Source organism: Mus musculus, chromosome 14 (genome assembly GCF_000001635.26).
Source record: "Mus musculus strain C57BL/6J chromosome 14, GRCm38.p6 C57BL/6J".
NCBI lineage: Eukaryota > Metazoa > Chordata > Mammalia > Rodentia > Muridae > Mus > Mus musculus.
The window spans coordinates 33,505,916-33,532,623 of record NC_000080.6 but is presented as its reverse complement, the minus strand read 5'-3'; the positions used below and the strand labels follow the sequence as shown (position 1 = coordinate 33,532,623).

The 26,708-nt window shown below is 44.4% G+C and overlaps 1 protein-coding gene across 1 annotated transcript in view; it reads right to left on the bottom strand.

Annotated features, from left to right (window-relative positions):
* The window catches only part of Frmpd2 (FERM and PDZ domain containing 2), a 91,769-nt gene that overhangs the window by 42,646 nt on the left and 22,415 nt on the right, over positions 1 to 26,708 (bottom strand). Inside the window, exons 9-16 of the mRNA XM_017316244.1 lie at positions 26,533 to 26,604; positions 25,007 to 25,181; positions 21,493 to 21,640; positions 20,761 to 20,899; positions 15,927 to 16,082; positions 9,610 to 9,795; positions 6,119 to 6,275; positions 1,992 to 2,196 (exon numbers count right to left, since the gene is read on the bottom strand). Of these exons, the coding sequence (XP_017171733.1) occupies positions 1,992 to 2,196; positions 6,119 to 6,275; positions 9,610 to 9,795; positions 15,927 to 16,082; positions 20,761 to 20,899; positions 21,493 to 21,640; positions 25,007 to 25,181; positions 26,533 to 26,604 (1,238 nt within the window). The remainder of the gene's footprint in view (positions 1 to 1,991; positions 2,197 to 6,118; positions 6,276 to 9,609; positions 9,796 to 15,926; positions 16,083 to 20,760; positions 20,900 to 21,492; positions 21,641 to 25,006; positions 25,182 to 26,532; positions 26,605 to 26,708) is intronic.

Below are 26,708 nucleotides of genomic sequence, written 5' to 3'. Positions count from 1 at the left end.
ACCCAGGACAGGACAGGCATGTAGTAGATTCTAAAGAAACCACTCCAGTTGGACTGACAGGACAAGGGACAATATACTCCTAAGGACATGCTTCTACCTAAATCACACACCTTATAGTTTCCAACATTTCCCATATTCACATCACCAGGCAGTAACCAAGCTTCCAGTATATGAACCTTTTTGGAAGGCACTTTATATCCAAACATGAGCAGAGACCTTTAGAGGAATGAGGTAGTAGAACCCCACTTCCTTTCTCTCGCTATCCTTTCTCCCCTACCCACCATAAATGAATAAGCTTCTTTTACCACATACATACTCCTGTCATGGCATGCAACTGGTCCCAAATCAGTAAGGTCAGTTGACTATGGACTGAAAACTGTGAACCAGTATTGACCTTACCTCCTTTTAAGTTTATTTGCCTGAAGGGATTTTGTTATAGCAACCGAGAGCCAGCACTCTGGCTTTCTTCTGCATTTTCTGTTTTTCTTTACATTTTAATAAATATATGGTAAAAGATGGCGCCAAACCCACTGACACTCACACATTGAAATGAGGCCCATTTCTATTCCCTTTGATCTATATGAGCCCAGGAATGATGGCAGAAGTGAGGGTGTGCTGGCTCTGGAATACGTGGTATGGCCACTGGCAAGCTTTTAGGTCCTCAGAGCTCAGAGCAGCAGCGCAGACCCTCAATGGAGCCACTGTGTGGAAAGGGCCTGAGGCTGCAAAGGAGGCTGAGGGTTCCAGCATGGAGTATCCTAATCCCCTCCATACAGGGGCCACCCTCCGAAGACCATCATGCCCTCAATAGTACACAAAGCGGAGATCTGCCTCCTTTCCTAAGCCATGAAGCTGTGAAGCAGGATAATAGGATGGCCGCCAGTCTGCTTCGCTATTCCTGGGGCACTTTGTCATGGAGACTCACAGTGAGGTTTGCTTCCTCCATATGGATTGACGTTTGCACTGCATAGAGAGGTGTGTCTGCATCGGCAGAATTGGTCAATAATTCCTAAGCATTACTTTAAGGTGTCTGTGTATATGTGTATATTTTAGTTCAAATGAATCATCTGTTTCCTCCTGCTAAAGCAGATGTATACCTCATCTCCCTCCAAAGCAGATCCTGCCACCCCCTCCACAGTAAGCAGCCTGGAAATCTGTGCTATTTATGTAATTGACTTGTAAGCGTGATCCAAGTTCTAGGCTATTTTTAAATGTATGGATCATTGTTTTACATTGGAACCCTGCATTAGGAGCTCTCTGCATTCACATTTGAATTTGGATGACGAGCTGTGGGGCTAGAGAGGTGCGGCAGGTCAGGGGTCAAGTATGATCTCCCGCACAGGCTGCTGTGTTTGCATCCTAGCCCTTGAGTTTCCCCTTCTGGAAAATGGGGGAAAATAATACAAACAACTTCACAGCATTGTATGGGTTAAGTCAGCTGGGGAACAGATGCCCAGAGCAGTACCTGGCTTATGTTTTTTTGTTTTTGTTTTTGTTTTCTTTTGTTTTTTCGAGACAGGGTTTCTCTGTATAGCCCTGGCTGTCCTGGAACTCACTTTGTAGACCAGGCTGGCCTCAAACTCAGAAATCTGCCTGCCTCTGCCTCCCAAGTGCTGGGATTAAAGGTGTGTGCCACCACACCCAGCTGTACCTGGCTTATGATAACTCATGGCTTATAATAACTCATGGCTTATGATAGCCCAGCAGTGCATTACTGGCATTTGCTAATTTTACCTTCTTCAGCTTCCTGTCACCAGTAGTTCTCTCTCTACAAGAAGGTCTGAACAGAAGAATATGAGAGTAGCATCCAGCCCTAGGGCAGTCAGCTTAAACAGTGGCCTATGGGCCATCTTTGGATCTCGTTAATAGCAACCCGGTGAACATCCATGTTCTTAGGCATTAAAGTCCACAGACTTTAAAGCTCCAGGTACAGCTGGGCCCACTGCACCACATGCCTGGTGGTCTGGGCTCTGAAGAAAGATGAAGCCTACCTGCTTCCGATTCTCTCCTTCCCAGGCTCCTTGAAACCTTGCTTGTTCTCCATGGATGTGCCCAGTTGGCCTCCTGTGGCATCCTGCAACCTGGGTACACACAACTCATTTTCTGAGCAGGACAGTTTCTGAATCCAAGTGATAGGGTTGGCCTGTGTCTGGTGTGCAGAACTCAAGCTGGCTATTTGTGCAAACTTATCCTGACCTGAATTGGGGGGAAAAGACAGTCATACACATGAGATTACGTTGGCTTCACTCGTTGCTCTTGATACAGTAACACACTCCTGACCATGATTAGTCAGTCTCTCTCTCTCTCTCTCTCTCTCTCTCTCTCTCTCTCTCTCTCTCTCTCTCCCAGCTCTTTTTCTGCACTGAGAGACTTAAAAACTGTCCCCTGCTAACTTGGGGAGTTATTGTGCCTAGCCCCCAAATAAAAGTTCTTCTAATAAGTACTTGCTAATAAAAGATGCTTTGGAAACGTAGGAAGAGAGATGAGATGGTCTCTGAGCGGATAGACTGGGAGCCAGGAACCAGTTCTAACTTGTGCAACTCGAAGCTCCAGCAGGGCCTAGACAAAATTAGCTGTCCCAGCTCATTCTGCATTTATCCTCACAGGCCTGCCCTTGCAAACAGTCCTGTAACAAAGCACCAGGCATCCCAGATCAGGCTCTCCCTGTGTAATACAATCTTTGATATCAACGTAGCTTACTTTGCCCCAGAAGTCAGAGTCTCCTGCCAGATCCTATAAGAACACATTAGAAGTGCTGGCCCTTGGCCTTGCAGTGGTGGTGCACGCCTTTAATCCCAGCACTTGGGAGGCAGAGGCAGGTAGATTTCTGAGTTCGGGTCCAGCCTGGTCTACAGAATGAGTTCCAGCCAGAGCTACACAGAAAAACCCTGTCTCGAAAAACCAAGAAAGAAAGAAAGAAAGAAAGAAAGAAAGAAAGAAAGAAAGAAAGAAAGAAAGAAAGAAGGAAGGAAGGAAGTGCTGGCCCTCAGCTTCAATCCTTTCTCCCTTCTCAGAAGGCTTAAGAAACGACTCTGGCAAGACACTGAAAATGAGGCTGTGGTCATGAGGAATACCACACTCCACTATTTGTATTACTTAGACAAAAATGAGACTTCACTAAAAGATCTCTTAGTTTAACAAGGCCTTGGTCAAAACTGCATCTTTCTGTTGCCAAGAATGTCCCAAAGACATTGGCATTCTGAGAGGGCAGTGTCTGTCCACTGCCACGGTGCACTGGGAAATTCACAAGATAACTGTGATGTCAGGAATGCAGCTGATGAACATCTGATTTTGTCTGGATGTTGAAGGGCTCAAGCCCAGGTTAGTTACAGCATCCCAAACACCCAAGAAGCATCCTGAACTAAGGGGAAAGTCACTGGGGTGAGACCCTGGGCAGCAGAAGAGTAGTCCTGTAAGCAAAGGCTCAGAGAAAGACCAAGCACACCCCAAAGCTCAAGACCCGCCCGCAAAGAGGGCTGATTAAAGACTTCAAGCCCACTCCAGGTAGCATTGAAACTGATGTCTGGCATCTGGGGGCCGGGGAGAATTCTCAGTCTTGCAAGCACCAGGACCTGAGTTTGAGCCTCAGAATTGACAGAGAAAAGTCAGGCACAGAGGCGCCTGTTTTTGATCCCAGTGCTGGGGCAGGGGTGGAGGAGAGAGACAGATCCCTGGGACTCACTGGCTCAATAACATTCTCCAATCAGCAGCCTCAGCTTGTCTGTTGGAGATCTTATCTCAAAAGGAATGGTAGGCAGCTCCTGAGGGCAGACACTTGAGCTGGTCCTCTGGCTTCCATATGTATGTACACACATGTGCATACATACTCACATGTGCATACACACACATGTGCACACACACACAGGCACAGGGGTGGGGGTAGAAAATGGTATCTGCAGAAAGTTTCTCACAGAGATTCCTAAAAGGCGAAGGGAAACTGTTTAAGTGGATCTTTTTAATGTAAACGAAATGTTAGAGCCCTGAAAACTCCTGAGATGAGAGAGTTTGAAGCTTGAAAAAACACTGTACTAAGAGCAAAAGTAGGCCTGAAGGACCAGTTTCACAAGTGAGCTCCAAGTGTCTGTATAAACATTCAGCGACATAAACGGTTGCTGAAACCAGGCAATAAGAACAGTATCGGTAGTGTTTACACACAGTATCTCAGCAGCAGCAGATACTCAGGTACAATTAATTTGCATTAATGATCTCTAGATCCCTGGAACTCTTCTGAAGCCAGCACCCCATGTTTCAGGGGGCACAGTTACAGGTTTCTGCTGGTTTAGATCATGAGTTCCTTTTCCTCCCTGTGTTTGGCTCTGTTTCTGAAAGCTCTGATCCTGTTCTCCAGTTCATTCAGGCCAGGGACTGGCACCTAAACCTTCGTGTATATTGTCTGGCACAGAAACAAAGCCCATAGGTGGAAGCCACTGTCACCATTGCCACAGTCCACGGAGCACTGGGCAGTGAGCTAGAAATATGATATGCTGCCTACTGGTGCATAGCACAGACCTGAGAGGCTCAGTGTGGCCTAATGATGACACCAAGATTCAGAGAGGGGATGTGACCTCCCAAAGCCACACACACAGCCAGTAAGTGGCACTCAGCTGAATCTAAGGGACACCTGAGGTTTCTTCATTAGCCAGGGCCTCTCTGCTTTGTACTCGGGTTGAAGTCATTTAGGTTCTTTTGCACACAGGTTCTGGTTCAATAGCTGTCAGGCAGGCTCTGAGATTCTGCATCCTTAGTAGCTCAAGGGTTCTCAGTACATCATTGTAGCTAACTGTTCCCTTTTATAAACGGAAGAAATACACTTAGACATCAAAAACAAGCATGATGAAGATGAGGTCAGCACTCAGAAGTCTCAGGCATTCAAGGCTCCGCTAGGGAAATGGTGACAGGAAGAAGAGGGGGAAGCAGATGGGCTCTGGGGTCTAGAAGCCCCAGCCTCAAGCAGCTGATACGGGGTTTCATTTCTTTACACCCTGTTGCCCCCCCACAGTAGTGCTGCTTCTAGCCTCATAGGCTGACTTAACTAGTGGAGTTTGAGAGAACAGTGCTTATGTTGTGGTCATAAATGAAATTTTCATGTGTGTATATATGGGGCTTAAGGTGGGTGCTTTTCCTTCATGTCTATCTGTCTACAACTTGCATGTCTGGTGCCAGTGGAGTCCAGAAAAGGGCTTGGGATCCCCTGGAACTAGAGTTATAGACTGTCATAAGGTGCCATGTTGACAATGGACATCAAATGAATGCTCCTTGATGGAGCAGCCAATGCTCTCAACCACTGAGTTATCTCTCCAGACCCGAATCTCTCCATGTCCAAAATGAGGTCATTTTTGAAGAGATTATCATGAGGAAAAGGAGGAAGAGAAGTAGTCAATGGCTCCGTAGCACAGAGTCAATAAACACTAAGTAGTGTCGTGTGATTGTATGGCCTCATCTTAGCCATTAATCTCTTAACTACATCAGTAATACAAGCTCATTGGTAAAGTTTAATATTGATAAATATTAAGAAAATAGCCATGCTCACATGTGTAATTCCTTAAGGTATTAAGATTTGGGTTTTATTTATTTCTGTATTTTTTTCTAGTTCTATAACATAGAAATATTAACTACGTGAATATACATAAGCTATCCATTCAAATTTAAAAATAAATCACCAAAACCTAAATAAAATAAGATTTCATTTCTAGGTTGCTCCTGCTATCATTTGGCTGCTCAAGACTATGAATGGTGTGCCCCACCCTCTACTGAAGGGTGGAGCTGTTCCCTTGCAGTGCATCAAGGTCTCTGTTGCCCTTCCTCTCTCAGCACCATGTCATGGACAGCTCCACTCGCCATCAACTCCTTTGCTACCTTAGGACAAATATCTGCAGTCAAATTGAGAGTTCAAAGGATATAAACCTCCTTTCAGCTTCTACAAAAAATTAGATTGATGGACAGAGGGAGGGAGGAAACAGAGAGGGGTTAAAAGAGGCAGAGAGAGAGAGAGAGAGAGAGAGAGAGATATTACAGTTGCATTCTGAGAAGACTGTATCAGTTTGTCGTAGTGTCATTTGCAATTCTGTGAAAGAGAAAACCTGTCCACTTGCGTGTTGCTAACATAGTACATACTCACCAGTAAAACGATGGGAAGGATGCTTAGAGCCTGTCTGTGCATTAAACCAATGCTGGGAAGAGCAGAGGCCCAGCAAGTATTTACAGGTCTTGGATGAATTGGTGACAAAGGTGTACTTTTTCCCAGTGGTGCTGCTGGTGATGGTGAGCTTTTTTCTCTGGAGGAAGCAAGCGCAGACTTAGAACCCTGACCATCTTTACCTATCCCTTTAAGTACACGTGTGTGAGCAGCAATAAACGATCAGCTCCCCAACTCAATAGCAGCACACTTCTGGAAATGCAGGGCAGGTAATGACTGGCAACAAAGGCTCGATTTCTTTTCTTAGGCAATAGCTAAAGAAAGTCCTTCTTCTTATTCTCCTCCTTCATTTGTGGGACAAATGTTCATATCATTGCTATTATCAAGGAGTGTGCTGGACAGAAAGAATGTGAAATGGGTCAGGGAACACTGGGTCCTCACAAGTACATTGTAAAATAGTGGGCAAGCATTCCCATTGTTTTTATTGTACATGCTCCAAGCTCCAAGATTCTTGTTCTGATAGGGCAGGGAGTCAGCAGAAAACAGGCAGGCAGCTGCACTGTAATAAGCAAGCAGAGAAACTCTGAGCTGTATTCAGGACCAGCCACCCACCAAGGCAGCAAGGAGACTGATGGTACTGACCTGGAGCCTCCTTATGCCTCATTATAATACATTAGCATAGTGAGCGCTCTGCCAATGGAGAGATAGAACAAAAATATAGGAGTGTTTTGAGCCGCATGCCAAGTAGCACATGCGCACTGGAAGCCTCCTCCCTTGCCTGGGAAAGAACAGAAACGCTTCTCCACGAAATGCAGCTTGCATCTTTGTTCCCGATCCTCTGCCTATGGCAGGTCTGCCCTTCTTGTCTGTAATAAACTTTCACTCGTTCTTATTCCTTCTGTGACATCTTCTCTTCGTGGCTGCAGATTGGGGAATCGTTATCTTTAAACATGATCTAGAAATCCTAAAGTCTAGGAACAGATCAAGAGTCCTCAGGATGCCCTGCATGCTGGGTATAGCAACACGCTCCTTTAATCCCAACACTCAGGAGGTATTGGCAGATGGATCTCTACTCCAACCAGGGCTGCAAAATGAGACCCTGCCTCAATCGATTAATCAGTCAATCAAATAAAAATAAAATCTAATAACTATTCTCAAACAAATTTGAAAAGGGGGAAACACACACTCCCACTCGGTCTGCATTTGTAGCACAGAAACTTACACTACAGTGAGCAAGACTTTTCTTGTACAAACTGCACACTTGACCTATCCTGCCTCAGCCATACTAAAAGATCTGTTAAACTTTACTTTTATTCTCTCTTGATAAAGTATTGTAAAATGTTGCCATGAGGGGGAAAAAATAAAGGAAAGAATATGCCATCCAAAATCTGAAATAAGAAACCATTCAGGCTTTGTCAAGAAGTTATTTAAGTGTTTTTTCTGGCATTTACATTATTTAAAAAGTATATCCTCTGGCTTTTAAAATTTGTATCTTTGGGATCTTCTTTTCTTATTCTAAATAACATCCCCTTTCATGAGATAGCTTCTATTTGCAACTTTGTATTCTTTTGCTTAAAGAGAACCACATTATAGTCTTGTATAGTCTGTTCTGCTCTGTGCCTTTATCTCTAAAGATTAGAGGTAATGTTGGAAAACACTACAGCTATCAACACCATCAGTCTCCTTGTTCTAAAAGGGATGATTTTTGATTGAATAAATCAAGAATGCATAGATGTTATGGTACCCAGTGACTGTACTTTTCGAAAAAGGCATCCACATTCCCTTGGCTACCTCCCTGCAGGGTGAAAAGATGAAAGGGGTGAGTCTGAAGCATCCTGGCTCCAGCTATTACTGCAAGAACTGAGGCTTCCTGGGCTGATCTCTCTGTGCTTAGATTTCTCAGAGCTCACTACTTGGGGCTTGCAGAAGCATAAAGAGTCAGTTTCTCTGTAAGATGTTTAACTGCCCATGAGCATCTGGTGATATTATATTACGTGATGGCTTTACAGCATAATCGTTCATGCATGCCAAGGAAGAAATTGATCATTAGGGGATGGAAATCCTAGTTAATCTTAATTAAATAGTTTCTTTGAGCTCATGAGCTTGATGACTTCCTGGATTTAATTTTTTAAAAAATTGTTTGTCCTGGTAATGAAAAACAAATACTTGTAAAATGAAACGTATGTATGTATGTATGCATGCATATATATACACATATATATATGCTTAAGGGGACTGTTGAACTTCATGGCCTCAAAATTTTTCCATGTTTCAAAATTACTAGAGAATCTGCATTTAGACAAATCTCAGTGAAATCTTTGCTTAGTTAAACATGCAATAAAGTGAACAATATAATAGTGTTGGATTCGGTTCAATAATTTGAATTTTTTAAAATATCTTTCAGTTAAATTAAAAATAATTAATGCTCAAAAAAATCATGGATATAAACATTGTTTATATTAAAGTTTGGTGAAAAAATATCAATATCCTGACAATACATGCATGGGTCAGTTTAATGACCTCAAAATATGCTAATTATTACATATTTTATGTAAGCTTTATTTTCCAAAATATACATGATAATTTATTAGGAAATTGTATTGCATATCAGACACTGACAATGTTAACTTCAATAAACAAGATTAAAAAACATAAAGGAAACATCCTGAAGCAGTTTACCTAGGAAATGTTTACATCAGATAATAAAAATAATGATCTAACAAGGAGAAAAATGAAGACAATAAGAGAAAGGGAAATAGAAGAAAGACTAAATGTGTCTGAGCAAAGAACTTTGTCTTCAAATGAGTCATTAGTGGATCATTGTGACATACTGACCTGGATGACCCCTGTGACAAGCAGGGACAGTCAGCTACCAGGGCCTAGTACCAAGTTAATACAAACTAAATTCAGGAATTAAACAGTGAAAGGGGGCTTTTCATATGACTTTAAATACACAGCAAGTTGGATGTTCAGGGAGGTTTGCATATTTTAACATTTCAGTGGCCATCCAACACCGTCTGCCAGGGTACCTACAGTCCGTCTGAGACACACCAGGCACCTGAGTACTGTGTGCAAAGGAGGCACAAATCCCCAGGGCAGGTGCTTCACAACCTTGCAGACTCCTGTTAACCTCACTTCATTTTTTCCTTCAGATCCCAGTTGTCCCTGCTTTGGGCACAGATGGACTCCCCTGAGTTAGGGAGAGCGCATGGAGAAAAATATAGCACTTGAGGCTATAGGTCATTTATAGAGACTAAAAGCAAGACAGCAAGGGGTAGCATGAGGGAAAAATAAAGGCTTCCTGGGGATCGCCCAACCCCCATCTGCTTAAGTATTTGATCCTCCCAAATATATCCGTGTACCAGAACACAGGTTGTATGTGAATACATCAAGAGAAATTTATCTAGCACTTAAAATGGTCACAGATCAAGAGAAAGGGAGGCATGGGTGGCTATCATCTAAGCTTCACTCACATGAGTTGAAATCATCCCAGTTTCTCTCCATGGAAACTGGGATGTTGCGATTCTGCGGCTGCCTCTCACTTCATAGACAATGATGCCTTTGGTGCAGACCCCCAAGGCCATTTTCCCTTCTGGCCTCTTCTTCTCTGGGGAAACACGGTGAACCAGGACTCCATATTCTGGAAGTTGCTGAACAATCTGGAGGGAAGAAAAGGCCAATTTAGGACCTGTGAAGTCGCCAGTTCAAAATGATGACCCTTGACCCCTTGTGTGAAAAAGGTCCATCATTGCTAATCAAGGTGAAGAGGGATTCGGCTAGACAATTCTTTCTTACTCTGGAATATAGCTACACCATGGATATGATGACATTTTTTCCTTCTTTTTTTCTCTTTGAACCTAAAGAACTCTTCATTTGCGGAATCCCAGGAAGAGCATCTGAGACACATATCTTTAATATAGGACACTAGGATATAAAGATGGTGAAGAGGTGTTTCTTAGGATTCAGACTCTTTTGGAACATCCCCAAGTCAAAATATGGATGCGGCCATATGTATGTGGTTCGATTTAAGAACAATAGCTTCAATTTCTTTGTACTACACATATCAGAACAATTTACTGCTAGTGGGTAGGATGTTCCAGCTTTTACTTTAGTAAGCTTAGAGAAAAATCAGAAATACATTCTCCTATATCTGAGAGACAAATCATTCAATTGATCCAAGTAGTGAGTCTAAATTCCTTGGAGGCAGGAATGGGGATCTGAATAGAAGAGTCTGCTTGATTCCAAGAATTCACTCTCAACAACTAAAACTCAGAGCATCCCTAAAGACTAGGAACATAGATAAATACACATAATGTTTTCTAGGACATCTTCAATCTGTTAAAAGTAAAACACTGTACCTGTCTCCTGTCTCCCACGGTGCCCTTCCTCAACCCTTCTACCATGGTCCCCTGCTCCCCCAGCAGCAGAGAACAAAGTGAGATTGGAACCAAGCCATCCTAACTGTCCCTTGCTGTCCTGCCACCTCCCCGGCACTGAAGAACAAAGCACATGCAGCACCTGGGGATGCATCCATTACTCATTAGACGCTGAGTAGAAAAACCACAGGATGTAACCAATGTGATTCCAACATTGTTTCTACATAAAACATCCCAATCCCAATGCCTAGCCCAGTGGGGACAGTTCAAGCACTCAGGACGCCTGGAAAACAGTGGGCTAACCTTGAACAGGTTGTTCAGGGATTCACACACTCCCACAGCTGTGGATCTGCCAGACTGAGGGTGGTGTTAAACAGTGCCCACACTGGGCTGCTGCCAAGTCTGCTGCCAGTGGGAGGAAATGAATTGGCGGAGTACAGCATCCGTGAACCAAGCCTCAGGCAGCCACCTGAGAATAATTTCCTCTTTTTTAGGAAGAGAAGAGCCTAGAGGAGCTATAATTAACTATCTAGTGACTCTCTGTGGCTCAGCAGCCATGTGTTAGGCTCTGTGGCTCTGGGGTACTGCTGGTATTGACATCCTGGTTAGAGGGACAAGAAATACCTAGGAGGGGTACAAGATGCCTCCACAGTATGTAGCCTCAGTGGTTAAACTGAGCACTGCCAACACTGGTGTGACCCCACATATGAGATTCTGCCCCTAATAAATGAAACAGAAATACAGCCAATGATAGGTACAGAAAAAATACTAATTTCAGTATTGCATATTGGAATTATTTATAAGGCATGGAATATAGTGCTGAGGGAGAATATGTGTTGACTCAAAGTACATTTTCAATTCTTTTGCAATGCAGGGTTATATGAATACATAGAAGTACTTAAGTAATATATGCCGATTTTAAATGCATATATACATATAAAAATACATATAGAAGTGTGACTATATCGAAATGCAAGTGTGTTCATTCTCTGAGGTGTCGTGACAGGGAAATGCTTTCTTCACATTTGGGAGAACACTGACAAACTCAAACTGTGATACGGATGCTTCACATGGGTGCAAAGCTAATTGTTTTCAACACTCTGTATGGAGAACAGGCAGCCTATGAGTTAGTCACTATGTCAGGCCACCAAAGGAAAGAGTAGGAGCCAGAGTGTGTCTCAACATGAATGAACATTGCATGCAAATGATCGAAATCTGCCCAATGTTTTTTGTGAAGCTAGGAAGAAAAAAAAAACCCTTCAGCCTTAGGCTTGTAAGATGGTAGCTATTTTTACAGTCACTTTTCATGGATCTGTCTACAAGTGGAGGGAGAATGAGACCGAGCCCTCACATGAAGCTCAGTCCTGAACAGGCTGCAAGCACATTCACCCCACAGTAGTGACCTGCAGGGTGAAGTCCTTGATCTCAGCTCAGTTCTCCAGCTCATGGCTGCTCATCATCTGAAGACTTTGAGGTCTCCATGTGTTCCTCACCAAGGGAATGTTCTTGACAGGGAACATGTATGAGGCTGGACTAGGGGGTTTAGGGAGTGTTTCTGGTGGGACTTAGACGCTGCCCCCCGTATTAGGTGTTGGACTCATCTTCCTAGGTGACTGGCCAAAAAGAAAAGGCAAAACCCTGCTTTTCCAGTGTTTATCTCAATCACTTCTCTTCTTAAAGGCAAAAACAAACAAACAAACAAACAAACAAACACATGGAGAGAATATTTTGCCCTAAGTTAGAAGGCTTAGATACAGACACATGTACACACCCTGGCATGTCCTTTTGAAAGACTATTCCCCAAATCTGAAGGTCTAGCTACATAAACCTTTTTTAGAGGATCCTCCCCATTCATATGCCCAATGCTCATGTTCCTGCAAAGAGGCTACTCCTGTCTCATCTCACTGCTCACTGGCATTGGTCCTAGTCTCTCTGATCATCTATCACACTGTGCCTACCCCAGATACACAGTTGTCATCCCAAGACCTGGGACCCACCAGTGATAGGAACACGGGGGGCTTGTCTCCATGCCCCACAGCACCTGGCCAGCAGTGATGGGAGACAGTGGAGGGAGCAAAGCGGTCATGGTCCTGGTATTCTCCAGTGTGTGAGACAGATGTGCTATGGCTTTAAGGTGAGGAGAGAGGAGGAAACAGAAGGGAGCTACACCCAATACGGCTGTGCTGACAGGGGCCCAGAAGGCTGCACACAAGGAATCTCCCGACAGCTCTGCCCAGCTCCTAGCCTCATTCTCTACCTCAGCCATCCTCTTTCTCATCTGTGAGGTCTCCCTGTCCACAGGGAAGTGCCATGAATGCCCCTCTAAGGTCAAAGCTAGGCCTCATGACACCCAGCTACACCAATAGATCCTATCCCTTTGAGGGGTAATTTCTTTTTCTTTTTTAATTAGGTATTTTCCTCATTTATATTTCCAATGCTATCCCAAAAGTACCCCATACCCTCCCCCCCCCTTCCTTACCACCCACTCCCACTTTTTGGCCTTGGCATTCCCCTGTACTGGGGCATATTAAGTTTGCAAGTCCAATGGGCCTCTCTTTCCAGTGATGGCCGACTAGGAAATCTTTTGATACACATTCAGCTAGAGTCAAGAACTCCGGGGTACTGGTTAGTTCATAACGTTGTTCCACCCATAGGGTTGCAGATCCCTTCAGCTCCTTGGTTATTTTCTCTAGCTCCTCCATTGGGGGCCCTGTGATCCATCCAATAGCTGACTGTGAGCATCCACTTAATGTGTTTGCTAGGCCCCAGCGTGGTCTCACAAGAGACAGCTATATCAGGGCCTTTCAGCAAAATCTTGCTAGTGTATGCAATGGTGTCAGCGTTTGGAGGCTGATTATGGGATGGATCCCTGGATATGGCAATCTCTAGATGGTCCATCCTTTTGTCTCAGCTCCAAACGTTGTCTCTGTAACTTCTTCCATGGGTATTTTGTTCCCAATTCTAAGAAAGGGCAAAGTGTCCACACTTTGGTCTTTGTTCTTCTTGAGTTTCTTGTGTTTTGCAAATTGTAACTTATATCTTGGGTATTCTAAGTTTCTGGGCTAATATCCACTTATCAGTGAGTACATATTATTTGAGTTCTTTTGTGATTGTGTTACCTCACTCAGGATGATGCCCTCCAGGTCCAACCATTTGCCTAGGAATTTCATAAATTCATTCTTTTTAATAGCTGAGTAGTACTCCATTGTGCAAATGTACCACATTTTTTGTATCCATTCCTCTGTTGAGGGGCATCTGGGTTCTTTCCAGCTTCTGGCTATTATAAATAAGGCTGCTATGAACATAGTGGAGCATGTTTCTTTCTTACTAGTTGGAACATCTTCTGGATATATGACCAGGAGAGGTATTGCGGGATTCTCTAATAGTACCATTTCCAATTTTCTGAGGAACCGCCGGACTGATTTCCAGAGTGGTTGCACAAGCTTGCAATCCCACCAACAATGGAGGAGTGTTCCTCTTTCTCCACATCCTCGCCAGCATCTGCTGTCACCTGAATTCTTGATCTTAGCCATTCTGAATGGTGTGAGATGGAATCTCAGGGTTGTTTTGATTTGCATTTCCCTGATGATTAAGGATGCTGAACATTTTTTCAGATGTTTCTCAGCAATTCGGTATTCCTCAGGTGAGAATTCTTTGTTTAGCTCTGAGCCCCATTTTTAATGGGGTTATTTGATTTTCTGGAGTCCACCTTCTTGAGTTCTTTATATATATTGGATATTAGTCCTCTATCTGATTTAGGATAGGTAAAGATCCTTTCCCAATCTGTTGGTGGCCTTTTTGTCTTATTGACGGTGTCTTTTGCCTTACAGAAGCTTTGCAGTTTCATGAGGTCCCATTTGTCAATTCTCAATCTTACAGCACAAGCCGTTGCTGTTCTATTCAGGAATTTTTCCCCTGTGCCAATATCTTCGAGGCTTTTCCCCACTTTCTCCTCTATAAGTTTCAGTGTCTCTGGTTTTATGTGGAGCTCCTTGATCCACTTAGATTTGACCTTAGTACAAGGAGATATAAATGGATCAATTCTCATTCTTCTACATGATAACCGCCAGTTGTGCCAGCACCATTTGGTGAAAATGCTATCTTTTTTCCACTGGATGGTTTTAGCTCCCTTGTCAAAGATCAAGTGACCATAGGTGTGTGGGTTCATCTCTGGGTCTTCAATTCTGTTCCATTGGTCTACTTGTCTGTCGCTATACCAGTACCATGCAGTTTTTATCACAATTGCTCTGTAGTAAAGCTTTAGGTCAGGCATGGTGATTCCACCAGAGGTTCTTTTATCCTTGAGAAGAGTTTTTGTTATCCTAGGTTTTTTGTTATTCCAGATGAATTTGCAGATTGCTCTTTCTAATTCGTTGAAGAATTGAATTGGAATTTTGATGGGGATTGCATTGAATCTGTAGATTGCTTTTGGCAAGATAGCCATTTTTACAATGTTGATCCTGCCAATCCATGAGCATGGGAGATCTTTTAATCTTCTGAGATCTTCTTTAATTTCTTTCTTCAGAGACTTGAAGTTCTTATCATACAGATCTTTCACTTCCTTAGTTAGCGTCACGCCAAGGTATTTTATATTATTTGTGACTATTGAGAATGGTGTTGTTTCCCTAATTTCTTTCTCAGCCTGTTTATCCTTTGTGTAGAGAAAGGCCATTAACTTGTTTGACTTAATTTTATATCCAGCTACTTCACCGAAGCTGTTTATCAGGTTTAGGAGTTCTCTGGTGGAATTTTTAGGGTCACTTATATATACTACCATATCATCTGCAAAAAGTCATATTTTGACTTCTTCCTTTCCAATTTGTATCCCCTTGATCTCCTTTTGTTGTCGAATTGCTCTGGCTAGGACTTCAAGTACAATGTTGAATAGGTAGGGAGAAAGTGGGCAGCCTTGTCTAGTTCCTGATTTTAGTGGGATTGCTTCCAGCTTCTCACCATTTACTTCGATGTTGGCTACTGGTTTGCTGTAGATTGCTTTTATCATGTTTAGGTATGGGCCTTGAATTCCTGATCTTTCCAAGACTTTTATCATGAATGGGTGTTAGATTTTGTCAAATGCTTTCTCCGCATCTAACGAGATGATCATGTGGTTTTTGTCTTTGAGTTTGTTTATATAATGGATTACATTGATGGATTTCCGTATATTAAACTATCCCTGCATCCCTGGAATAAAACCTACTTGGTCAGGATGGATGATTGTTTTAATGTGTTCTTGGATTCAGATAGCGAGAATTTTATTGAGTATTTTTGCAGAGGGGTCATTTCTAATGCAACCTATTACCAAAAGTCTCTCCATGTTGCTCAGGTCCCCTCTGGTCCCCAGAGATGGCTGCAGAGAGAGCCACTGCCTACATTCCCTGATATCAATACCTCTCTCAAGACCCCAGAGGCCTCACCTCCAAGAACTCCAACTCAGCATCCTCTCCCCATGGCGCAGAACTGAGCCGGTGCATTTCTGAGACTTCTACTTGGACCCGGATTGCTGTCATCCTCTCAATAAGCCTTGCTGGAATGTAATCTTGAATTCGGAAGTATGCTTTGCCCTCTACCTGCTGGGAAGAACATGCAGAGGAAAGATTAGCCAGGGGGCCTTTTAGGCAGTTCAGAATGGAAGAGAAATGTGTGTGAAACCACAGTACCAATAGACAGGGACAAGGCACCCTTTGAGGTGCCTCTGGGACATAGTGTTGGGTTCTAAATTAGAAGTGGAGTTAAACAACAAGGAAGTCTCTGCTACGACATAATATCTATATAGAACCATGCCTGGGGAGACCGGGTCCCTCTTCCCCATCTCCACCCCTCACCTCAACCTCCCCCAGATCTGAAGCTTAGGAAACTGAAGCTCCAGACCCTCAGAAGAGACTAGATGGCCCATGTTATTTAGTGCCTAGTACTGAGTTCCCTCAACCCAGACTTGGGGACAAACAGAGTATAGTGCAGTTCATGAAGGCACCATCTCCAGGTCCACTGCAAAACAATGAGTAAGACAGGAGTGGGTAGTGTGGAGTTTACCCTACTTCCATATTTCTGATTCCATCTCCCCTGACCTGGAGGTACCACTTGCCAGCCATTTTCCCGCAAGCTTTGACGCTAGTTATCCTGAAGAAGAAAGCTGGGAGCTGAGTGAATCTGACCTCTATTCAGAGGGTGGTTTAGTCAGCCTGACGGGGTTCAGAAGGGCATACCACCATGTCCACTGCACCCCACAGTCATGCTGTGGCACAAACCTATCTACATGTAGTCATAGACTGAGAATCCCAGAATTCTCCAAGTGACCCGGACTGAGTCAGGGCTCAAAGACAGACACACACACACACACACACACACACACACACACACACACACCATAGAAAGAAAGAAAAGAAACTTTTCACTGACCTAGTACATTTTTTAAAAATCTCATTAGATTGGTCAAAATTCAGAACCCTGACAACACCAAATGCTGTTGGGAACAGAAGCAACCAGAATCACATTCATTGTTTGGGAGTGGAAAGTGGTGCGGCCGCTTTGAAAGACAGTCGGTCAGATTCTCACAGTACTAGGCAGACTCTAACTGAGGGCCTGGTAATCAACTCCAAAAGCCTGAAGACCTACATCCACAGAAAAACCTTCCATGGAGCCAAGAATGTAGCTCAGGAGAATAGTGCTCACCTAACACGTCATAGGAGGCCCTGGGTTAGGTGCCCAGCACAGGACATAACTAAATAACTGCATGTAGTTGCTAATAGCAGCTTTATTCATTGTTGCCAAACCTTGGAAGCAAAAGCTGTCCGGGAAGCAAAGGAAAACACTACAGCCCATCTGGGCAATGGCATACTATTTGGCCCTGAAAAAGAAATGTGGTAACAAGAAAAAGACATGAAGGTGTTTAAACACATGTTACTAAGTGACATAAACCCATCTGAAAAGTTGCATACTGTCTCCAAATACGAGATCTCCTGCTACAGACACAATAAAGAGATGAGTGGTTGCCAGGAGGACAGGCAGGCAGAGCGCCAATAAGGGAATGCTAATGGATTTTAGAGCAATGAGACTACTCTCTATGACACGAGAATAGTGACACATGCCATTATGTATTTGTCAAAACCTATATAGTCCATGGCACCAGGACTGAACCCTGTGTGAACAGATGACCATCTGTTGGCATTGATTCGTCAACTGGAACAAATGGGCCTTCTGGTACAAGAGTGTACCATTCACAAGGGGAGACTGTGAGATACGGGGAGTTGTTGGCACAGCAAACCTCTACTCTCCTTCCTGCCATTCAGCTTTCCTGTAGACCTAACGACTTCATTTCAGCTTGGATCTTAAGTCTCCCAAAGGTCCATATGCTAAAGGCTGTCACATGCAAGTGACACTGTTGGGAGACACTTAGGAGGCTGGATCCAGGGGAAGTGAGGAAGATCCTTACATTTTAACCTTGAGGTTGCTGTTGGGACCTGACCCTGTACCTTCTTTCTCTCTCTTTGCTCTGGCTACCATGGGTTTTGCTCTGCTCCACACCTGGCGTTTGCAGCCTACCTAAAGCAAGGGAGGCTGCAAACGTGCACCCAAACCAATGAAGCCAAAATAAAGCTTCCTTCCCCTAGTGGGTTACCTCAGGTATTCTGCCACAGCGACAGAAAGCTAACGTATATCCTGACAAAGTATGTTTATATAAACATTTAGGGAGAGGAGGATGTCATATAGCATCTTGGTCACTTGCTAAGAACATACCTAAGAGAAGACATCAACATGGACCCAGAAAGTTCTAGGCACAAGTACTTTGATCTCCATGGCCTCTATAAAAGAGAGCATTCAGGTGCAACTGGTGTGATTATAATTGCAATTGTCATTTACATGGAACTTTAAGCCCAACAGGGGACTGGATATGCGAAGGAAGTCCCAGCCCCGTGGAGTCATAAACAGGCAAGCTCTCCAGCTCGGTGGCACACTCAGGAAGGCTACAAATCATGAGAGGAAGGGTGCAGCTGGGGTGTAGCAATGTCTATGACTATATAAAATCTCCATGTGTGATCAGGCTGGAGGACTCTGTGCCCATGGAACGCTGTTCTGCTGTGATGGCATGATTAAGGAGATTTATTTTTATACTAAATTGCCTTTGTCTCCTTCTTTAAAATGCAAATGTAATCATGTTACTTCCCTGCTTAAAATTCTGCAGGGCGCCCATCTTCCACAACAGCAGCTTTCAGTTCTCCCCATCACCAGAAGCACTTACTAAACAAAATATAAGCTCCTTTAGTACCACAAAGTCGCTCCAAGTGTGACAGGTGCCACCTAGCCAGCCCCCATCACCTCATGAAATGCCAAAAGCCTCTTCCTTCTTCCCAGTAACAACGCAGAGAAATGCTGTCCCTTTTGAAGCCTCCTTGCTGTAGTTAGAATGTTAAATGTTCCCAGAAGGCCATGTGGTTTCAAAGCCCGTGGTACTATTAAAAGGATGTGTAAGCTTTAAAACAGCGGTTCTCAACTGTGGGTCTCGACTCCTTTGGTGTTGAATGACCCTTTCACGGGGGCCGCATATCAGATATCCTGCATGTCAGATATTTACATTATGATTCATAACTAGCAAAACTACATTTATGGAGTGGCAACAAAAATAGTTTATGGTTGGGCTCACTAAAAACATGAGTAACTGTATTAAAGGGTCGAAGCATTAGGAAGTTGAGAACCACTGCTATAAGAGGTTGCTATGTGAGAGGAGCTGGGTCCCTAAAGACTAATGTCTCCTTTGAGATATTGAGACCCCAGACTCCTCCCCTATCCTTCCTGCTTGCCTTGAAGTGAACAGCCTTCATCATTCACTTCTATCATGATTTGCTATGTCACCCATCCCAAAGTGACAGAGCCAACAACTATGGATTAAAAGTTCTGAAACTATGTGCCAAATACATCTTTCCTCCTTGTAAGTCGATGGCCACAGGTATTTTGTTACAGTGATGGAAATCTAGCATAGTCCCCTAACGCTGTTTGAAGTTCCCACACACAGAAAATCAAGCATGACTGTGTATTCTAGGTGATAACAATGTGTCAGGACAGGTTGGTTGATTGTAACAAATACAGCAGGATAGTTATGTTGTTTGAGTGGGAAGACTACACAAGAAATCTCTGCATCTCCAACTTGATATTACTATAAAGCTAAAACTGTTCTAAAAGATAAAGCTTATTGACATATAATTATTGAAGATAGTTTTTCATGCAGTATATTCTGATTAAAGTTCCCCCCAACTTCCCTAGATCCTACCCACTTCCCCACTTGCCAGAATCCATATCCTGACTTATATATGATTCTGCTGCTATGGCAAGAAGCTGTTATGGCCAACAAGAACCACTGTTTGAGAGGACATGCCTCTCAATAAAACTGCCAGTGACTGACACACAGTCAGACTCAAATTTAGACTTTAGCCATTAGTAGCCACATATGCTACAGAGTGTCCATCCAGAATATGCAATGTCAACTTTGCAATATTCATGTGGGTTAGATACTTAGGTCAATGGCAGATAGAGTGATCTCTTAATAAAGATTGGCTATTAATATTGGTGATGGTGGTGATAGAAACTCAAAAAGAGTGTACATTGCTGTGGTGTGGCTTTGGTCTGGGTGATTGCCAAGGGTCTACTATGGATAGTCTTGCTCTCCAGTGAGATGCTATCAGGAAATGGTAGAGCTTTTGTGGAAAAAGAACAAGTGGGGGTCCTTAGATTCTTGGAGGTTTCTCTTCAGAAGGGAACATGGGACTTCAGCCTCTCTCCCTCTGACTTTCTATTTTGCATTGTGAGTTCCTCCTGACATGCACTCCTAATATGAGATACCCAGCAGCCTCATCAGAGGCCAAACCAATGGGGTAGCCCAAACTTGAACTTCAAGCTTCTAAACTTTTGTGCTAAATCACCCTTTCCTTTTTATAACTTTTTGGGGTATTTTATCATAGTAATTATAGTACCATGGTTGCTTGATAGAAGGAGGGATGCACTAGTCTAAAACTCATTACAATGTGTGAAGTTGGTATGTTTATCTTTATAGAACCAGAACACTTGCTCAGTGTTCAATGAAAGCTTGTTTGATAAATGAATGGGTGTGTAGGTGGTGAATGGACATAGTTTACCCCAGTCTCGGTTGTAGATGCTAACAAATCTCAAAAAACAAAGCCTCTAAATTCTTTACAGCCTCTGCTTCCCATAGTCACCTTTCTAGTGATTCCACCCAAAGGCCCCAGGTACCACCCCTACCTCCTTAGGATAGCTCCCGAACTCAGCCTGCAGGGCAAGGACCCCCAGTTGCAGCAGTGTCTCATCATTGCAATACAGTCTCTCTTCTAAAATGTCTTTCCGAAGCTGCAGGTAGAACTGATGCCGTGTCAGGCTGTGCCTAGCAAAGGAACACAGGGATAAAGACAGCCTGGATGCTGAGAGCCAGGAAAGTAACACACAGTCTGAGAAAATGGATACCACCCAGCAGAACCCAGAGAACATAGCCAGAGAGGTTAGTGTGAGTTCGTCCACCCACACCCTGCCTCCTGCTCCTGAAGAGGGCTTCTCAATACCAGACATCCGTGAGGATGCAGTTCAAGCTGGTATATAACTGATAAATGCAGTTAGGTAGTGTCTGTAGTAAGCAACAGAAAACAGATGGTGAGCTCACACCAATGCCCCACCCTGGAACCCCCACCCTGAGCTGTGGAGTGTGCACAGCAGGGACTTGCTGAAAGAGAACTTTGATGTTAGGTGGGCTATGCTTAAAATACAGGGAGCAATTTCGCATTTTGATTAGGGTCTGCCTCTAAAAGACTAGTTTTCCTCTTAATTCTATTACATCAGAACCCCACGGACAGAAACGGACCTTTATATGTAATATGTGATCGATCATCCTCTCTGCCCTGCCTCTGCTACCCACTACCTGCAGTGCTAGCCTGGGTGGGCATAGACCCTGAAATGATCCCAGGAATGGGCTAAGGCACTCACCGGAGCAGCCTGTAGTGACCGACAAAGAATCTTATCCGCAGAAAGAGCGTGAAAGTGTCCACAGAACCTTTAGGGTGCTGCTCTCTCCAGCCTTCTGGGGCAACTTTGCACAATCTAGTGTCCTTGTCCAGAAAAAAGAACTCTTCACCTGAGATGGAAATAGTTTGGAGGAAGAATTAATAGGGGGTGGCCCACCCTCAGACTCATCTCTTCAGCTCTGCCCAGAGAGGTAGGGTGCAAGCTGCATTGGTGCAGGAGAGCACCCTTCACTATCTGGTAACAGGAGACCCTTACGTGGGCTACAGGAGCCGAGAGAAGTAGGCAAGGGAAAATGATCAAACAGACGAAATCACAGCCAGCCACCATATGCACAGCCTGCAGATTCAACTAACTGCATGTTGAAATATTTATTTTATATATAACAAATATGTACAGACATTTTCTGTCATTGTCCCCTATACTGTATTGTATGGCACACCTTGAATTGGGCATTCTGAGTCTTCTAGAGACACAGGGGCATATACTCAATGCATGCACAAACCTCCTTATTTTATTTATGAACTTCTGTGGATTTGGGGATCTGGTGGAGTCCTAGAATCCATTGCCTATGGATGCTGAGTGGTGACTGTATTTACGATGAAGAGCTGCCACATAGTATTTGGTTCCCAGATTCCCAGATGTCATCTTATGACAAATAAATGGTGTATGAAGTCCCTACCACATGCCAGGTCTTTCTGCATCAACTGGACCACTTTGCACCTCCCAGAAACAGACACATTACCTACTAGATGTTTGCATACTCTTCCCTCTCCTTCCTTGGCCCCTTACCTTGTGTGAGTGAGTGAATGTGAGCGAGTGAGTGTGAGTGAGTCAGTGAGTGAGTGAGTGAGTGTGAGTGAGTGAGTGAGTCTCTCTCTCTCTCTCTCTCTCTCTCTCTCTCTCTCTCTGCCATGTAAGGATGCAACAAGAAGGATTTCCTCTGAGAAACAGAAAGCAGAAAAATGAAATCAGCTGGCACTTTGAATCTTAGACCTCAAGATCCCAACTTCAAGGGGGAAGAGGCTCCTGTTTAAGCTGCCCAGGCATGGCACTTTGTTGTAACAGCCCAAGATGACCAAGGCAGAGATAAGAGCAATCTCATGTGCAAGCTCAGGACTTCAGGTCCTGCAGAGTTAATCCTCCAGCCCATCTAGATTGAAGCCTACATCAGCCCGAACCACTGAATACTATCTCTATCCTCTGTTCCTTTAAAAGCTGCTCTCAACCAAACTGGGCAACATAGTCCACTTCCAGGATTCCTGTAGGTCTACCCTTGCCTGACCCTCCTTAGATCCCAAGCTATCTGTTCCTGTGCCCCACCTCCAGTGTATAGCACAGTGGCTTGTCTAGGGTAGGACTCCCACCACAGTTAGAAGGTAGGGCTTTTAAATTAGCAGCCAGCCTTTTTTTTTTTTTGGCCTGGGCAACATGTGTACCTCCAGGTACCTCTAATGGCCATCACCCAGCCCTCTGCCCTCACTGCTGATGGCCATTGTCCCACAACCCCACCCTTGCTCCACCCTTGCTGCAGAATTTGATTCCCCATACCAAGCTCTCTTTCCTTTAAGCTGGATTTTCTCCAAGGGTAAATGAGTTCCCAGTACAGTCTTTTGGCAAACCCTCCCAAGATGGTCTCTATGCAGATCTGTGATCTCCCCCAGGAGGCCCCTCCCTAAGCAGCTCCAGAAGCCCAGGAATCAGCCCCATAAGAAGGGGTTATAATCACCACCGTGACTAGAGGATAAAATGTGGATTCGCCTAGATTTGACTTCTCTGCTCACTTAGTATCTTGAGCATGTATGTGCATGTTTATGCATATATGGGAGCAGATGTGTGCATGTGTCTGTAGAGGCCAGGGGTCAATCTTTAATGTCGTTACTTGAATACAATCCAGCATTTGTATTGAGGTATAAGGACTCTATGTGGCTTGGAACTCCCCAGGTAGGTTTGATTGGCAGGCTAGAAAGCCCCCAGGGATCTGCCTATCTCTGCCTCCCTAGTACTGGGATTACAGTGACAAACCATCACACTTAGATTTTTGGTACATGAATCCTGACAATCAAACTCAAGCCAGACACATTGCCTACCAGCTGAGCCATCGCTCACACCCTGGTTTCCACTTATATTTCAAATCAGTAAAGCACAGTACTTTCTGTAGGCTGTCCAGTCAGTGTAGCTCTCACCCCTCATTACTGAAGCTTCTTTGACAGAAGACAGAGCCCATTACAGAAAGCCACTACTGGCCAAATGCAGAGAACACCTGGCTGTGGGCACTCAACTCCTGTTGCTATGACTACAACCTAAGCCCCATACTCAAAGTTTCAGGAACAAAGTGGGAGGGGGAGTGGAAAGATTGTAAAAGCCAGAAGACCAGGAAGTCTGCTGCAAGATTATGTTTTTCAGATATGGCAGGAAAGCTATACCTGTGAAATCTCAACACCATAGCTGCCGGAACAAGCTCTGAATATATGAAATAAGCTCTGAACAAAGCCAACTGGTATCAGTGTGGATTGAGGGGGTGGCATCTCAGGAAGCTCTAACCCCAGATGAAAAGCTACAGACAACTAGTGACTTTTGAGAGAAAGGGAGAATTAGTTTTCCCCAGAGATGATTTCTCTGATTAGTTATCCAGTACCAAGCATCATCTCTGGAAATGTATACATACAAGCATCACTAAACACTAAACAGACTCAACAGGTTGCATTTGTGTATGAGCACACATTGCAAGCCCACCTAACAATAATAATACATAAGAGGCTGTGAATTTGAAAGCATGGCTGGGGTTGGAGGCAGAAGTGGAAAGGGAGAAGTGATGTTGTAAGTATATTTTAATTAAAATGTTTTTAAAAATAAAAGTTACTATTCCGATCTTTGAATAGCAGACACTAAAGAAGAATACACTGCTTTCTAAAACCGCTTTCCTTTGTCACAAAGTGCAAACTTCATTGGTCATGACCTACATAATACCACAAATTGGCTGTCCTTCCTGTTTGAAAGTGGGGTTCTTGTGGAAAGGATCTGATGAGACCCCTGCGAAGACAAGGATGCTGCCACCAGCCACACTGTGCCACACTAAGAAACCACAAGCAAATAGACCACTCATGAGAATAAAAACCTGGAAAGAAATATGCAAACCATTCTCTCAGGAAAGATTAACTTGCGATGTTTGGGACCAACGTGCAAAATGCCAGCAGCACCCCAGGTGGTTTAGAAATGTTTTTAATGTTTGCCTGTCTGCATCCAGAGCACGGTGACTCACCAGCCCTGGCCAGCCACCACTCCTCAACCTACCACTATGTTTTCATGACAGTGCTCACTGATGCTTCTTATACAGGTACCCAAAGTGGCCCCTATGCTAACCTATGCCAAGGTAAGAAAAGTAAGGTGTCCCAGGATAAAATAGCTTTTCAGGAGGAACTCATTTAGCTGAGTTCCCTGGAAGCTCAGGTCACTAGTGTGACCAGGAACCACCTACCTTCCACATAAGCCAAGCCAAAGTAGGTGGTCTCCTCAAGGTTGGCAAAGGACATGACAGCATTGAAGACAGCCCCTGCTGTGGACTCCATGTCACATTTCACCTCCAGACACCGTCCGTTCAGCAAGACTACACAGAGGTCTCTGAGAGCCAAGTAGGATTTCCCCTTTTTGGTCTGAAAACAATAACAGTATCGATGCTCACAGTCAAGACGAGGCTTTGAGTCTTTAGCTTGGGCGGTCACCAGGCTGTGCGTGTTCCACACAATGCCTCATTTAACTGTCTAACTGCCTATAGGACGAGTGTAGTTTCTCTCCCTATTAGCAGATGAAAACCTGAGGCTTAGAGACAATGAGGGACTTTTCCAGGGTTGCACAGTTGGTTATAGCAGACCTGACCCAAGTCTGGGCTCTCTGAGGGATCTCTGAGGTTGGCAATGTGAGATAAGACTGATCCACCTCTTTCCCCCGGCTTTTCTTCAGACTCATCTGTGAGTCATGTGCCCCTGACTGAGCCAGGGGAGGCTTTCCTGGAGTTCGTCTGCATTGCTCTGAGCTACAAAGATATATCAGCATGGGGGTTGACACAGGAACCTGGGAAAAGAAAGACACTATCCCAGCCTTCCCACAGCCCTGCTTCCAGAAGGCCTAAGAGCCAAAAGGCAGCACTGCCAGACAGGCCTGGCCAGACAGGCATCTTGGCTCTAGGAATATGGAAAATGGGAAGCTCGTCAACCCGAATGCTCAACATTAGCTGAAAACATGGCCCCAGGCTGGACATAAGCCATGAGGGCATGTACTGGGCTGAGCTGGGTAGCACACCCTAATGATAATCTCCGTCTGTCAGACCCTTTCCCTACAATCTCCCATGCCTCTCTCCTTCCATTCCTATCATCCCAGAGCCACTTCCCTGGGTAAAGGAACATTTTTTCCTCATCCATACCTATCATCTTCTACCCTCTCCCACATGTATGTGTCTTCTTGGTTTTTTTTTTTTTAAAGCACAAATCGCTACCTGGCATGCTTTTCTGTTATGCATTTGCCTCTCTTTTTCTTCTCCCAGACTGTAGGCTTCACGTGGAAAGGACTTTGTTTGCCACAGCAGACAGGGCAGGGCCTTGGAGGAGCACCAGTCTATGGGGATGCTCCAGAGCATCTGTGCTGAATGAGATGAAGGCTGAACTGGGAGTGAGGGTGAGAAGGACAGAAAGGCGCAAGGAGTTCTCTCCTGGCGGAGAATGAAAGGCAGGAGTAGGGTGGCCATGCCTGGCAGGTGTCTGCAGGGACAGGACAGATGCAGGAACGTGGTGTGGATGGAAAGGAGAATACTACTCTTACACGGCTTTGAAAAGGCAGCACGAGCAGAGATGGAAGGAAAAGAAGCAGAGAGAGCAGGAGGTTCACGGAGGTGGCACAGAGAGACTGCCAAGATATCCTCAGAATAGACCCCATTTAAAGCAGAGTGAGCCTTGAGTTTGTTCAGCTTGTGGTTTCTTTCCCATCCCACCCAGTCTAACCAGTAGTTACCACAATGGATCCAGGCAAATGTAGGGTCACTGGGGCCTCTCCAGCCAACAGGATGAACTCTGGTCTGGAGAACTGAAAAAAAAATCCAAACTAATCAAAGGTAGAAGAAGATGGTTCTAGGCTTGGAGCTCATCTCTCTCTGCCTTCTATAGCCCTCTGCCTCCCAGTGACAGCCA